Source organism: Centruroides vittatus, unplaced genomic scaffold (genome assembly GCF_030686945.1).
Source record: "Centruroides vittatus isolate TY-2023 unplaced genomic scaffold, ASM3068694v2 contig_1074, whole genome shotgun sequence".
Taxonomy (NCBI): Eukaryota; Metazoa; Arthropoda; class Arachnida; order Scorpiones; family Buthidae; genus Centruroides; species Centruroides vittatus.
Genome location: NW_027120692.1, coordinates 1,433,540 through 1,451,237, shown reverse-complemented (window position 1 = coordinate 1,451,237; position 17,698 = coordinate 1,433,540). Strand labels below are relative to the sequence as shown.

At 26.8% G+C, this 17,698-nt stretch overlaps 1 protein-coding gene across 1 annotated transcript; it reads left to right on the top strand.

Annotated features, from left to right (window-relative positions):
- The first annotated feature begins 2,011 nt into the window (after positions 1-2,011).
- On the top strand, positions 2,012-16,616 carry CstF50 (cleavage stimulation factor subunit 1 Cst50). Its single transcript, XM_067267696.1, has 13 exons — positions 2,012-2,173; positions 5,710-5,837; positions 5,910-5,990; positions 6,082-6,174; positions 10,853-10,893; positions 10,977-11,099; positions 11,177-11,299; positions 15,488-15,563; positions 15,631-15,710; positions 15,781-15,936; positions 16,021-16,165; positions 16,237-16,317; positions 16,389-16,616. Exons 1-13 carry the CDS (start codon positions 2,109-2,111, stop codon positions 16,502-16,504), a joined length of 1,308 nt encoding a protein of 435 aa, XP_067123797.1. The 5' UTR covers positions 2,012-2,108; the 3' UTR covers positions 16,505-16,616.
- The last annotated feature ends 1,082 nt before the right edge of the window (positions 16,617-17,698 follow it).

The following is a 17,698-nucleotide window of genomic DNA, read 5'->3' as shown; positions in this document are numbered from 1 at the left end:
AAATATCCCGATAACATTCATATTCAAACTGATAATCAATATGTAGTACATTTTGTTCCATTTGTTCATGACTTAGGCATTGCCTTTCAATCCAAGACTAATCCAGCAAATATATTAATGATTTAACTAAAAACACTTGATATTTGACATGGATTGCTATGGAAAAACTTAAAATCACATCTAAAAAGAATACTCTTCACACCCTTTTTTGTTTTTCAAATTTTCAGTCTCTCATAGACTACACTATATTTGTCTGGATCTCTGCAACATGTTTCCACCAAAAGATCCCCAATGATGGTATTTCTCAAGTTTACTTACTTTGAACAAAATGGCCCAATTACCCTTTACAAACTCTTCAGATGTTGCCCAATGCCACTTAGGCTTTCCTGACTCATTCAGATGGATTAATTATTTTGACCAACTTTTTATGCACCAATTTAGCAATGGTTAGATCTTGTTCTGCTACATTAATTAACTTTATAATTCCTTCTTTTCATTCTAGACAGTCCTCATTTCTATTCATTACTCATTGCCATCTTAATATTACTATCCATTCTTTCTTTCATTGGTATCATAAGTCCATTAATAAATTAGAAAATTTACTGTATCTTAATTATAAAAATTTTAAAAATCATTTTGTCAAACTATTATATATTTAAGTATATTGTATTATTCATATTGTTTTTATACTTTCACTTTGTATTTTATTATTTTTGTATTTGCTTTTATGGGGTTTTGTTTACTAATTGTTAAAAGAAAGTGACAATTTTTATCCCACTCAACATAGCCTGTAATTTACTGTAAAATAAATAAATGAAACTAAATATCAGATTTTTATAATCGAAATGTAGCTGTACAGTTCTGTAGAGTTTTAAATTATAAGCTGCATCATTAACAGGAAGTTACCAGATAAAGGACACTTCAAAGCAATCCAAAACAATTGTATTTCTGATAAATTCAAAAATTTTTTACACAGTATTCAATGATATCATTTACTGTATAATTTTTTGATTTATTTGATATACAAATAGACTATATAATCATTATAATAATGAATAATAAAGTAAGAATTGCATCACAATATGATGATGCAATTTTTACTTTATCAATAAATTATTAAATATAACAAATAAAATAATAATCTCAATCATGCAAACTTTCCATTATACACAACAGTGGAAGAAAAAACAAAAATAAGCATTCCTAGTCACATAATCTCTTGTCATATGAGAACATAAGGAAGAGCTAGATTCATGTTCTCAGGAGTATACATTTACATAGCAACAAATTGGAAATTTTAACAGGTTATAGTTTATTAATATAATTACAAATTACATAAATTAAACTGTACATTAACTCTTTCTGCCCCGTGAGCACCGAGAGGGCAATTAAACGTCTTAATCACATTCAAAATTATTGTGTTAGGTATTTATTTATGATTTAATGAGAATTTTATATCTAAATCATAGCAAAATATTTAATAAATTAGAATTAACACAGGGATCAACAATAAATTGTTTAATACATGTTAAATAGGTGTTCAATCTTATAATACGGTAGAAGTTACTTTTAGTTAATTTGTATGTGTAATTACATATACACAATCACCTAAAAGTAATATCTGCCGTAATTACGTTAAAATATTCGGTTAAAGTGTATATTTTGCGTACGTTTGTACACGGTTTATAATTACAACACGTTAATGTCAGAATAAACTGAATAAATTATGTAATTACTTACAGAATAAGGAAGTTAAAACGACATAAACGGTTATCGAAACGCAAAGGATAACTTCTCTCTCATAACCGGTCAACCTCTTGTTTGTCTCCGATCGTGCGATAACACGAAAATAAAATTCCTGAATCGAAAACTGGAGAATAAATAAAAATTTATTATTAAATTTCCTGTTATTTAAATTGTTACGGTATTAAAGAAATTACGTAATATGTATTTTTTTTTAAATTAATTCGGTTATTTAATTTTTATGTAATTTAACGGCAGTAGAGGGCGTTGTTGTTAGCGGTTGAAGTGGCTTTTTGTCGTTTGGTGTGATTTTTGATCGCGCCGGAAATTTGTGAAGAATTATTTTTGGATTTATTGTTTCCAAAATGCCTCAAGAATTAGAATCGCCCGGCGTTAAAGATAGAGAAGCTTTATATAGATTGATTATTAGGTAAAACATGGTTTATAAAATTAAAGTATGAGTGATTGAAGTAGAGGTTACTTTTAGATCATTTGCTTATGTGTTTATATACATGTAAAATACCTAAAAGTAAATTGCACTGTGTAAATAGGGGTAAACTACTAAAAGTTTATTACCTTGTGATACACAAAACTAATGGTTTGATTCATCTACACTTTATCAAAAACAAATTTTAGCAAGCATTTTTACAGTTATTGCTTACACTGCTGCTGGTTCTGTACCTAAATATATTTACTTGATAATTAAAAAAATATTGAGGCATGTTGACTGAGTTAAACTGAACTGTTTTAGCATATTATAGAACGGTGGTTCTCAACTTTTCCGAGGCCAAATGCCATTCATATACTTTTTATTACATGGAGCATAGGCATCAATATATTCAAAACTTGGTATGTATTTCCAAGTTTACAGGCCCACTAGTGGCCAAGAGGTTCCATTCCTTGAGTACTGGGAGTTCGGTTGTGGGTTTGCGCATTACCAGGACAGGTTGGCCACATGGAGTTTTCCAGTTTTTCTCCATGTCTGTAACACCTGAATAGTGGCCAGTTGCCCTTAAAAAGACTTCCTGGAAGGCATCCTCCTAGGTAGATTGCCCAAGTGTTTCATTACTGTAACCTAACTAAACAAACAAACAATTTCCAAGTTTACTATTCTCAGGAAACAATAGCGAGGTGAGGTCGAAGTTTTAAATGCGAAAACGTATACGTCGGATGTTCGGCACCACTTTCCTGTAAGCCTAGAAGTTTGACAATGGTGTTTGGAAAGTCAGTGGAATCATGTCTGACATTCCAAATGCCATTGTCAAACTTAAAGGCATGAAAGTGGTGCTGAATGTTCGATGTACATGTTTTCACGTTTAAAACTTTGGCTTCAACCTCGCTATTAAACTAATAAACTTTAATGTATTGAATAAAATAGAAATGTGGAGTTGTCTACAAATATGATAATATATTATAGTAATTGCAATAAAAACTTCAAAATTCGTTTTTTCTACATGGGACACTCGAGGAAGGTTTGCAGAACACTGGTTAGGAACTACTGTTATTGAATAATCAATCATTTTTATTTTACAAGGTCATTAAGATACTTTTGCTTTTTTCATCACAACCTTAAGTAAATATTTAATCATTTCAATTATATAAGTTCCCAATTAGTATTTGTTTAGCAATTATTTTCTCTACCAGTTACCATTATGAAATGTGAAGTGAATTGAACTGTAACATCCTTTGAATTTTCAAGAGATTTTAATTGATGATTCTATTTATAATTAAAGTTTTTTTTTATTTCTGCACATGATAATATTTATTGTAATAAAGGTAAACTAATTACAGAGGGAGAGACTTATCTCCTTTTATGAATTAGCACTGAAAAAATGTAAAGTTTATAATATAACAAACTAATTAACAAAGTTTACTTTGTTATAATAATTATTATTTCTGTAAATCATATTTACTTACATATAGGACAAGGTGTGACTTTAAAGATCAAAATACAGAAAATTAGATTATTAATACAATTCTAATTTTATTTTGTTTAATTACAAGTAAAATATCAAATGAATGTAAATGCACACATTGTCCTGCAAAAATTACTAGCATTTTAAATCTTTAAGGAAAAATTTTGTAAAATCGACAGCATAATTTGTTCATGTAAAGCTGGAAAATCGGGAACCTTTTTTTTGCCAATTCTTAACTGTTGAATCCACTCTCTGTCAATTACACTTATGAATTTCTCTGAATTCTGATTTCCAAATAATCATTTGTTTTCACCTGGGAATGGATTAAAACTTACATTGGGCTCCTGCACAATTTTGGAATTTCAATCTGGAATTCAATTCAAAAGCTTTGCTTTTTCTATTGCTATTCATCTTTTTCTCCAACAATATACAAGAATGATTCAAATGACCCTGATAAAATACTTATGTTTTTAAATACAAGAGGGTAAGCATCTGATAAAAAATGTGAATACACAGTTCACAAAAATTATTTGCAAAAATGCAAAGGATCTTTTGCTCACATGTATAGGACGACCTAGGAATTTGAAGTCACGATAAATGAATAAAAACCTCGTCTTATATGCGAGTAAATACAGTATATTAATCTGTTCATTTATTTTTTGTTCCTATTTTGTAAATTTTTAATTGCAAATTTGTATAAACAGAGTCACCATTTTTTGAAGTATCATAACTCTCACTTTAAATAAATGTATCGTACATACTTTAAATATGGATAACAATATATAAAAATTATGTAACAATAAATACAGGTAAAATAAAATAAAATAAAGTTAAAATAAAAATGATATGCCTGGTTTTGTTGATTGCCATGTGATTGATAATGCTTTTGGGGTCTTTATTATTAATGAAATTTTCTTTTTGTGTAAATAGATTGTATGATAAAGTAGAGTAACCATGCTTTAAAACAAACCAACTGATTTTGCAGTTTATAGAATTATTTTTATTTATATACCGTATTTTACGGACTATAAGACGCACTTTTTTTCTTCGAAAAATTGCCTCCAAAATTCAGGTGCGTCTTATAGTCCGTAGCGTCTTAAGCAATTTAAAAAAAAAATACCTATAAAATTTAAGGTGCGTCTTATAGTCCGTAAAATACAGTAAATAGTAAATTCAGTGATTTAGATTTTAAAATATTTGAATATAAAATACCAATATATATTGTAATGAATTTTTGTGTGAATGAAAGGCTATAAATATAAACTATTATAAAACTCTAGTATGTACTCTTGTTGCAAATTACCAACATTTACCAAAATGTAGATAGTCATCTGTCAGGTGTTAGGGAATACACAAATCTATAGATTGTCAGTTTATTTACATGAACTGATATCCATATAAAATCTAGTTTGAATGACTGATGATAAGAGTATGGTCAAGTGGTCAGATGTAGATACTATTGCATCTGCATCTTACCTTGGAAAGTTCAAGATCAGGTTGGTAGAGAGTATGGAGAGAGAATTTCTCAGCTATAATACAGACACATACATTCTGGAATAGGATTGCTGGAACAAAAATGTGGATTTTTATTTTATAATTGAAAATATCTAAATTTGATTTTATATAAATCATTTATTTGAATGGAATGTATGAAAATATTTTTAAAATGTAACTAAATTAAAGTTTGTTATTGAGTAGTGAATTATTATTATTTAAATTAATCACAAAAATTAATAGTATGTATAATATGTCAATATCATTAATTCATAATTTAATAGATGATACAAAATATTTGCAATTTCAGTTTTTCTTATTGAGTTTTTATATCCTTTTGTTGCAATAGTTGTACAAAACATTTTGAAAATTTATTACTTAATTATTTAATGTATATAATTAATATACATAATTATATATTTTTCTTGTTTTTTAATTTATATATAATTAATGTGTATAACGTACAATAAATGTTTAAAAAGTGCAATTTAAGTAACAAGTTATTCAAACTATATAAACTTAATCACATTTTGATTTAAAAAATTTCTATTTTTAGTCAATTATTTTATGATGGACACCAAACATTAGCTGTAAGTTTATCAAATTTAGTTAAAGCACATCCACCATGTCCACCTTCTGATAGACTACAGCATGTTGTTTCACAAGCATTAAAAATGGAACAAGGTGAATTTCAGAGAATATTCTATTGCATTATTTTTTTCATTAAAAATTAATATTTTTACTTTGTTTTTTAAGAACAAAAAGAACAGGGAATGAATTCTGAAAGTATTAATCCTGGAATTGGTATTGATTTAGAATATGAAACTGAAGGCAAAGGTATAAAATATTATTAAAAGAAATCATAATTTAAATGATTTTGAATAATTATTGTATCTTTCTTTTAAAACTTGGTTTCTGTTGTTTGCAGCTCCTTCTCTTGCTCCAGAACCTGGTTTATATGAAACATGTTATGTTACATCACATAAAGCACCATGTCGAGCAGGAACTTTTAGTCCAGATGGTAAAAATATAAATTTAGAAGTTGTTCTTATTACAAATGTATTAATAAATTGTATGTTCAATAAGAAAATCTTTAAAATATAACTTAAATTCATAATAGCAATTATTGAGCTAATAATACATTTAAATATTGGTATTCTTTTATATTTAAATTCCTAATTTTTTCAAGTGTAAAACTTAAAAGTATTGCAATTAGAAACATATTTCCTTTTATCCAATCATAAAAGTTATTTATGATAAAATTATTAGAGTAGCTGTTTGTTTTTGTAACATTTATGAATGAAGATTTATGCAAATTAAGACTAAATTTTTTAGGGAAAATACATTAAAATTTGGGGAATAATTTCTACAAACACATATAAACAGAACATTCCATAAGCACAGATTATCATCAATATAATAATTATTAAACTGATTTTATACAAAAAATTAAAATTAAGATAAATTTTTAAATTTATTAATACAAATAAAAAGAAATTAAGTGAAATTTATAATGAAAATTTAAGAATTTTGTGTTAAAAAATTTTCATGAAAATTTGGCTTAAAGTTAATTATGAAATATAGTATTTTAAAGGTAATCTTTAAGTATAATTCATTCAACTTTGATATGACTTACTGATGTCTTGAGTTACTTATCAGGGTTTTTTCTTGCAGTTATGCTCAATATGATACATTGTTTTAATTTTTGTCTGTATAATAAATTTATTATTACTACTTGTAAAGATATATTATTTCAAATTGCTCAAAACAGCATCACATAAAGCACCAGTGTATTGTATTCTTAAAGAAAGTGGATTTAATAAGCTATTGATAACTATTAAATGTTAACATTTTACTGCTAATGCTAGACAATTGATATCAGATGAGCAATTAATTCTGTTACACTATATCAAGTGTCTAAAACTATTGCAGTTAATAACAGTTTATCAAGTTATTTTCAGATAATTTTGAAACATTTTTGCAAATTTCAGCATTGATTTTTTTTATCAATATGATATTTTAGAAAAAAAGTTAAAAATAGAATAAAGGAAATAAATATTTAATTCTGAAATTCATTGTAAAAATTATTTTAGAAATTAGAAATTAAATTCAAATTGTTATGGAATTTCATCAAAATTTGTACCAAGTCAAATTGATTAAAAAAATTATTGAATACAAAAAGTCAGTTAGATATAATCCTTAGGAAATTAGAAAGATCAAAAATAAAAAATAATAAGAATAGTTTTCATATATTGTTATTTTCTCAAGAAACTAATAATAAAATACAATAGTATTTAGTATATGAATATAATGTACACTAGAATAAAAAATTTTAAATCATATTTGTCTAGTAATGTTTATTTGAGAATTTATTTTTATCTTGTTAAAAATATCTATATTATACTTATCTTTGATGTTTAGTGCAGTTTTTTTTTTTTGCCAACATTCTGATTTTTAATAGGTTCATATATTTTCATTATATTACTATTTTTGGTTTTTTCAAAATGTCTTTGCTGTCAGAATGTTAATTGATGAAATGCTATTGTCTGTTGCACTGGTATTATTGTATTCAGTTTTAATTCAAGCAAAAAATCACATAAAAGGCGTTAAAGAGCGTTTTAAGGAACTTTTTATTTTCCGGCAGGCAAGCACTTTCGACGTAGTTATGAACATTGTTCTCAGGCAGTTATAAAACAAACAGGATTTTAAATGGATTTTTAAATTTAAACAATAACGACATTAGCTGTTTGAAATGTAACTTTTAAGAAAAACTTGCAAAACCCAATATCAGGACTATACATCCAATATATAGGTGCGACCACCAGAATGCTGGCCAATCACATATCTGAACACTGACATTCTGTTGCAGTAGGCAATTGTGATACCAAACTATCCAAGTTGGTTGTACAACATCACCACACACCACTTTGGAATCGGGTGGTGATACTGAGACGCTGTGAGGAAGGGAGCCTGGTGTACATTTGGGAGGCCCTCCTCACCACGCAGCTGTCTCCTTGCAACTCTCCCACCCTCAAATTGCACAAAGTTTGGATTAGTTTATACAAACGTTTAAAAAACATCAACAGTAATTCTGCATTTGCCTCCCCCACCTTCACTGCGAATTAAGGCACATTCATGTTGGTGTTACATGTGTTTTAAATTAATGTTTAATTTTACATGTTCTTAAAGTTGTTCTTCCAAACAACTATTATGTTTACCGCATCATATGTATGTTAACATGCATGCGTGTTGTTATTACGTGTTTTCAAATTAATATTTTAAATTTACTTATTCTTAAAAGTTATGTTCCAAATGGCTAATGTCATTATCATTTAAATTTAAAAATCCATTCGAAATCTGTTCATTTTTATAACTGCCTGAGGATGACATTCATAACTACATCAAAAGTGCTTGCCTGCTGAAAAATAAAAAGTTGCTTAAAACGCTCCTTAACGTTAACCTTTTGTGTAATTTTTTGCTTGAATTAGAACAATTGTTGGCATGACATCCACAGTACATATGTAAACTACCTTACTGTATTCAGTTTAATAAAATGATTTAGAATAACTATTATTTAGAATCTTTTTCAGTTTGTGTAAATTTAGATAACTTTGAACACACGTAACAAAGATTGTGTAATGTATGTATGAAGAAATTCTTTAAAGATACTAAGTGCTAAGAATAAAATAAAATAGTATTGTAGATATTTAAAAGGATATATACTACACATTACATTAGTATTAACAGTTTATTACAGATTTGTCAACAATTGAGCCATTGACTGGTTTTTATAACAGTTTTATTTTCTATTAACTAACTTGCCAATAGCAAGTATTGAAAGTAATGCCATATCAAAATTAAATGAATATAGTTAAATCAAACTATTAAACAAGTATTAAATTTTAGAATTCTTTATGAAAAATTTAAATATTCAGTAGGAATAAATAAAAATATTAATAGTTTTTGTTATTTTTAATAAAATAATAATTTTCAAATTAAAATTGATGCATCATACATAATCAGTGCCATTTATTAATAAATTCCTAATACTATATAGATTCTAATATGAATAAATCTTTTTTGATTTTTTTTAATAAGTTTATACTACTTCCTGTAAATAATTAATAATAATATCTTCGCATTCTTTAAAAAAGCATAAATTTTTTGCTAACATTTAATTATGCAGTTCAATGTTAACTCTTAAAAAATAAAATTGATAATTTTCATTAATGTTGTTTATTTAATAGTTCTTTGTTTTTATAAATTTTATACATTTAATTTAAAAGCAATTAATTTGGCTGCAACTTAAGAAAATTTTAGATTTGTAAATTTCCACTGTCATCTGTGTGTCTGTCTGTTGTTCCTTAATCTTGAGAAGTGTTAGATAAATGTAAGTCAAAACCAGATATGGAAAGCTTAGGACAGGAGGCTCCGATTAACTACAGTCGAGTCTGCATAAGTTGACATCCCAAGGGGAAGTGGAAATGTGTCAAGTTATTCGATGTGACGACTAAAGCGAAGTTGGAAATAAAGACCACAAAACTACAGTTAATAAAATACAGTAGTGCGTTATACAGTGGTATAGGCTTACAATACATTGTGTCCTCCATTTACAATTACTCTGTAGATGAAAAACTGAAAAATTCGTTTAGTGTTGTTTGTTTTGAGCACTTGACCGTCTCGACTTTCTTTTTCAACGATCATGAACGCCTTTAAAACATCATATTCGCAATTGTCAATTGTTGGCAAGTAACGTCTAAGGATTCTTAATGCCTCTGGCATGAGAAAATGCAAAATTGTATTCTGGTGTGACGTTGATGTAGATTGTATATTTTATTTTTGTTTATATGTTATTATTTTATACATAAAAATACATAAAATGTTAAGGCATTTTTATTAATATGTATATATATATTAATAAATCAATTATTAATAAATAAATCGACTCCCCCTCCTGAAAAAAATGAGTTCGCACCACAAGTGCAGAGTGAATTCATTTTTTCAGGAGGGGATGAAGACTTATCGGAGTGTGGGACAGCAAAAGTATGTCGACTTATCCAGTAATGACGAGTTAAACGGTGTTGAGTAAACCAGAGTTTTTTAACATTAATACCTATGTAAGTCGGCCGGGACCACAGAAAACTGACTACTTAACCAATGGTGTCGAGTTATCTGGGTGACGACTTATGCAGAGTCGACTGTATATATATATGAACTTTCAGACTAGATTGGAAGTCGTGTAATTTCAATTCAAAAATTTTCCCCAGAATGGAGTTACACAAATGACTGGCTTGTGACACTGTTGTTATCAGGAAAAGTATGATGTAACTTGAAATTGAGAGCATATATTTTAAATTAAATAAATTAAAATTATGATTAAAAATTGCAGCCTGGCATGTGGAAAAAAAAATTTTATCTAATAAATTTTCCTATTATACAATGACTTTTTGAAAAATAAACTTAATTTTTTTTAATATCTATTTAATATGTAAGAAATGTATTCTTACATAATACAAATATTCTGGTATCTTTTTATTCTAGAATTTTGTATTAAGAAACAGAATATTATATATATGCTTACCATCAGAATTAAAATTTTGTTTGACTGTCAAAATTAACAAAGTACATCACATCATATAAATATCTTAAGAATATCAATTTAAACTTGTAATTTTACAACTTTGTTATACTGTTTTTAGGTCAGTTGGTAGCTACAGGTTCAGTTGATGCTTCTATCAAGGTAAAAATAATTTGCTTTATTATGTATGTATATAAACTTTTGTATTTAAATCAAAACATTTAAAATCTGTTATGCTTGTTCAGATCTTAGATGTTGACAGAATGTTAGCAAAAAGTGCCATGCCTGCTGATCTTGCTGCACAAGAATCTACTCAAATAAATATGGAAACTCATCCAGTTATAAGAACATTATATGATCATATAGAGGTATTAATACAAGAATTTTATTTTGTTAGAAAATTAATATTAATATATTTCATTATTGTTTTATTAAATCTTTCAAGGAAGTTACCTGTTTAGAATTCCATCCATTTGAACAGATTTTAGCATCTGGAAGTAGAGATTATACAGTAAAATTTTTTGATTTCTCCAAACCATCTGTTAAGAGAGCTTTTAAAACTATACATGTGAGTTGAATGTAAAGTAATACACTGTATTAATAGATCAGAAAATGAGATTACAAGTAATCTGTGACCCTATAAAAACTTTAATGTAATTTATATATTATGTATACATAAAATTATGTTAGATTTAAAATCTTATATAGTGAAAAAAATTAATGTTTTCTTCCATTTGATTTATCACAACCTGTCTCAGGCTTGGTTATTATTTTTCTTGTATTTTGTAATTTTTGAAAAAATTAAACTCATTTATATGTTATATTTTCAACAGAGCATTTCTAGTAAAAAGCAAAATTGAATTCAATTATTTTTGTATGATCTTGTGATCTCATTTTATAATTTAATTTAATTTATTTAGAAAAACAGGTTTATTATCTAAATACAATAGATTGAAATTTTATATTAATTTGTTGTTAAAATATTGATATAAGTTAAACAAAAAATTAAATAGTTACTTTTATGTTGTTTACAACTTAATGATTTATATGGATTAATCATGAATTTATGAAGATGAAACTATAATTTAGAAAAGACAGAAATTTTAAACTCTTAACATTCTGAAACTTTCTCTATTTAGAAAATTTAAATTTAATAAAATATTGTAAAAGACAGAATTAGTTTTTTTAGAATGAAAATGCATATCAATGTAATTTAAATTAGCAAACCAAAAAAGAAAGAGAGAAAATATTTTGCTGAATATAATTGAGGTAGTCAAAATTATTCTTTTTGTTTCTACATTGTCTACTTGGACCTTGTTTATAAAAAGAACTTATTATACTGGTGTGGTTTCTGATTAGCAGAGAGGAAATCTTAGTCAAAAGTCAAAGCAAAATACCTGAAAATAACGACTGACTTCCTCTCTACTAATCAGAAACTATACCAGTATAAGTTATATTTATAAAGGTCTAAATAGACAATATAGAAACAAAAAAGAAAAATATTAAGGACAAAGAGATAAAAAGAATTAATAGTAAAAATTATATTTGACAAGAGGAATCACACAAATGGAGAAAAATCAGTATATTGGAATTGATTAGATTTTTGTTTTTTGTTTTTGCATTTAAGTTATGTTGTGACTTATCCATTTCAGATAGATCTAACTAGAAATTGGACATGCCAACAAAGAGAGAGGTTACACCTGATCGTATATCTTTTCTCTTTGTTAGCATATCCTATGTAGGCAAACTACCATGAATTTGGATAGATTCAAATTTGGGCATAGACTGATATTTTTATGGCTGTCTGAATGACAAATATTCATATTACTAAACTGTTTTCAGTAAAATATTCATATTACAATATGCTTGAAAAATGTGTAAAATAAAAGTCATATTGCTGTTAATTTCAAAACTAAAAAACAATTATTAAAAAGTTTTTAATGAAATCAAAAATTTAATGAGCCATAAATGATGGCTACAGAAATATTACTAAACATAATAATGGATTAATTCTACATAAAATCAATAATAATATAAATAATATCAGATGATCAAAAGAAAATTGTTAACTTCATAGACTAGAGTTATATAATTGTTTATGTATATGTTACCGGCAAAACTCAATTTTACGCCAAACTAGTTTGGCGTAAGTGTGTCAGGCCAAACTAGTTTAGAATTATTATTCAAGTATATTAATGGTTAATTTAAGTTCATCATAAAACACAAATAAGTTCATTTTTAATTTTAGTTTGATTTTAAAAGTTATTTTTATTATTTCATTTGAATTTTTGAAAATATTTTCGAAAGTTAATTAACTTTCGAAAATATTTTCTTTAAACTTTTAAAAGTGCATGGCTTAATAAAAATATACAAATTGATAAGTACTGATTAGCTTATTTTTATTTTATAGTTTTGTACAAGTGTTGTGTCACTTCTAATCAATACCGTTTTTGGTTAATTTTACCCTAGGTATCGAATTTGGTGGCTCGTCTCCAATTCCAGCAATCAGAAGACAGGGAACAGTGGGGACGCATGTTCTAACCTAACCTAACCTATTCTAATAATTTGGTTGCTAATAATTATGGTAATTTATTCGAATAGGTTAGGTTATGTTAGAACGTGCGTCCCCACTGTTCCCTGTCTTCTGATCGCTGAAATTGGAGACGAGCCACCATCTTCGATATCTAAGGTAACATCAACCCCGTTTTCTTTAATTAAGTAGACTATGAATAAATATTGTTCATCTAATTGATTGCCTTTTAATTTTATTTTAACCATTAATATACTTGAATAATAATTCTAAACTAGTTTGGCCTGACACGCTTACTCCAAACTAGTTTGGCTTAGGCAAAACTAGTTTGGCGTAAAATCGGGTTTTGCCGGTAACATACATCAGCAGATATGAAATCTATGTCTGCTACTTGAGAAAAGTATGAAAATTTTGGCATATTTTTATATTAAACACATTCAGAAAGTTGTTAAAATTTGTTTTATTTATGGAAATATTACATCCTCACAAGAATCAAAATTTGAATATGAATTATTACTCTGTATTTATCAAATGTAAAATTAAGTATAAGCCTAGTTTTTTTACTTAAATATTGAATTTTAATAATTATAAGCTTTGAAATATTTTCTTTCTTATAATAGAAATGTAATAAGCTATGTTGAAGTGATAATTTTATTTTTATTTTTTTATTACTACTAATTAGCCAGAGAGATATTCTCAAAATCATGTGCACCCTGGCATTGGAGGATGTTATTCAGTTAACTTAGAATTATCTTACATTAGTTACCTAACTTTGTAGATCATTCTTTTCTCATTAGCTTACTAAAATTGTTAAAAGGAAGATGGAAAGTGGCCAATTGATAACTTTGAAATGATAGATTGATTATAAATTATACAAATTACAGTTTGATATATACTTTGTGTGATTCCAAAAGGAAGAACAGAAAAAGAATAAAATCATTACATTTCTTACTTTCACTAGAAATTATTGAAATTGCAGTTATTTTTAAATTCATAATGTAATTATCATTAGTCTGTGTTCCACACTTTTTGACAAGTTTTTCAAGAAATATCAATTTATATTTTTTGCTTTTTTTCTGTTTATACAAGATTACTTTCTGTCTTTAAAATCATGCAATAAGCATTATTATATTTAATTTTATTTTAAAGTAAGAAAACTGATTGCTTTGGTATCTAGGAGTGCATCAGCACCTAAGCACCCTTCTAGATGCATCCTTGTCATTAACATTAGTTATTCACTGTTGATCATTTTATATAGCAATTAACAAAGAAAAAGATATTTTTTTAGTAACATTGCTAGGTTTGATATATATTTACAAAATAGATGCCTTAAATTTTAATATTATAAATCTGTCTTTAAAATTGAGTCTTTTTATAAAGTTTAAAGTTTTTCTTTCAATGGTGATTGAAAAATTTTAGTGAATAAGGTATTATATTAAAATGTTCCAGCAGATTTTCATACATTTGAAAGTGTTCAATTATTCAGTAAAGTTTGAAAAATACTTGGACAATGATGACATGTTAAAAATAACTCCTGTGTCAGATAATTTTGGATGAATTTAAGGAAATTGAATTTCACATTAAAAATATGTTGTTATTATTATTACTTTTTTGAATATTTTTAAAAATTACTGGAATAATGACATAATTATTTTATGTTTTAATTTATTATATATTATTTCTTTCTTAAGTTAACATATTAAATAAAGCTTTTTTACTCTGATTAATCATTAAATGAAACAAAGAATAGTCATCTTTTATAAGTTAAACACTGCTAATAAGAATGTTCAAGGACCAAGGACTCACAAACTCATTATGAGAATAGTTCAGTTCTAAAATAGGGAAAATATTTTATATTAATTCATATGCCTCTATGTCCTTTTTTTTTACAATTTGTTAAATGTTTATCTACGAGGACTAAGCTTATTAATAGGACATATTGCACCGGTGTTTTGGTTGTTGCAAACCAAGGAAAAAACTTATTCAAAGAAACAAACAATCTTTATTTTCACCTTGTATTTTATGTTTCAACAACCAAAACATTAGTGCAATACGTCCTATTAATAAGCTTAGTTCTCGTAGACAAACATTTAACAAATTGTAAAATATTTTATAGTTTTAAATTAAATTAAATGTTTGATGTGATTAAATTCTTTATTCTAATTAAATCATACAAATAAATATGAAATAATATAATTAAAAATGTATACTGTATATAATTATTAGGAAGCTGAAATGGTTCGTTGTCTATCATTTCATCCATCTGGAGATTTTATGTTAGTTGGGACTCATCATCCTACATGTAAGTTTTTAAATTTTATTAAAGAATAATAAATAATTTTTTATATTGAATAATATTTCAATTTCAGTAAGGTTATATGATGTTCAGACAACCCAATGTTTTGTTTCCAGTATACCAGAAGATCAACATAAAGGTCCTATTACTATGGTAAATTATTTTTGTTTCAAAATTATAACTTTATTTCAAATAATAAGTTTGTGTAAATTTTCTTATTTAGGTAAAATACAGTCCAACTGCTAATATGTATGTATCTTGTTCTAAAGATGGTGATATCAAAGTGTGGGATGGTGTTAGTAATAAATGCATAAACACATTTCCTCAAGCTCATGATGGCAATGAAGTTTGTTCAGTGCTTTTTTCTAGAAATTCAAAAGTAAGTTGTAAAATTCACAGATTTATATAATGTGATTTTATAAACTTAATTTAAGGTCACTAAACAAGGATTACTTTCATATAGTATGTACTATCAAGTGGTAAAGATTCACTAGTTAGGTTATGGGAATTATCAATGTCTCGTTGTCTTATTGCCTATACTGGTGCCGGTGCAACTGGTAAACAAGTCCATAGAGGCCAGGCTATCTTTAATCACACTGAAGATTATGGTAAATTTCAAAACAAACTTGTTAATAGTTTACAGTTATATTGTTTAATAAATGGTTCTCTTTAAAACTAGTTTTATTTGCTGATGAAAAAACAACTAGTTTATGCTGTTGGGATGCAAGAAATGCAGAAAGACAGAGATTATTATCATTAGGTAAATTTTTAAATTTTTTTTGTGTTAAATTTATTATGATCAAATTAATTTTAAAATTTCTTAATGTCTAGGACATAATAATGTTGTGCGTTACATAGTTCATTCTCCAACGGGACCAGCATTTCTCACTTGTAGTGATGATTTCAGAGCAAGATTTTGGTACAGAAGAGCTGAATCTTGTGATTAATTATTTCTTGATTGTTTATTGTTTGTTTATTCATTCTGTGAATTTTCTACATGTGTTTATTTTATAAACAAATAAAAAAGTTCATTTATGAAAGAAATATATTTTACACAAATATTTGAATATTGATTCTGAATTTTTCTCTCTGTGATTAATATATTTGAAGTAAATATCGACAGTCATTTCCATTTTAAAATTTTTTTATTTCAAATCTTTTAATACTACGTTAAAATTTTTTGACTTGCATATATTTAACAATAAAAACAAGTGAATAAATGATTTTTCTAAAATTATTAATTTGTAAAAATCTCCTGAAAGTGAAATATTAGCATCAGATACATTAAAGAAGTAAAACTGATGTTTTTCTTGTGGAATTCTAGTTTAATAAGATTGTTTGTTTATATATCTTGTGGCTGACTTTTATACGGTACCAAGTAAGTTTGCTCCACAAAGAAAAATGAATTGTACACGTTGGAAGAGGAAGCAGCATAAAAACACATTCAATTTAAGGGAATCACGGATGTGTTCCCTTAAATTGAATGTCTTAGAACTCGCATTTTGTAAGTCCTAAGACACTGAAAGCTTTCTTCTTACCAGTGAATGCCATGTGCTTGTCACGACTGCTTTTAGTGGGGAAATCCGAAGTGCACGTGTTGACGGTTATTATGAATGTAAACTTGGAGAATTCTCTACTTATTTATATGAGTTATTCTGCTGTTTCTGTTTGGTTATTACGTTGTTGAGCACCAAACCCCTGGAAGGACTTGCGAATAACCATCATCGCATTCATTGTCAATATCGAATAATACTGTGAGTTTTCATCATCTTACAATTATTCTATTTACCAACCTCTAACCCATTTTCTGCCGTAAATATGAACCTAAACAGTTAAAATTTCCATTTTTTAAAAACATTATGAATTCTAATTCTCTCCCTTTCCTCTAACAGCCCAAATCTAAGTTCCATGAATTGATTTTTCTACTGACTTTTAATCCTCCTCTCTGTAAATCAGTTCCTAACCTTTTCTGGCTCAACTTTAATTACTATCTATCTATTAACACAATATCAATTGCGAATAACATATACCATAGCCCTTTTCTAACCGCATCCTGCAATAACTCACCTAATATTAATAAAAAAAAAATAAGGACTTAAACTTGATAAACTCCAAAATACATCCTAAACCCCCCTTTTCTA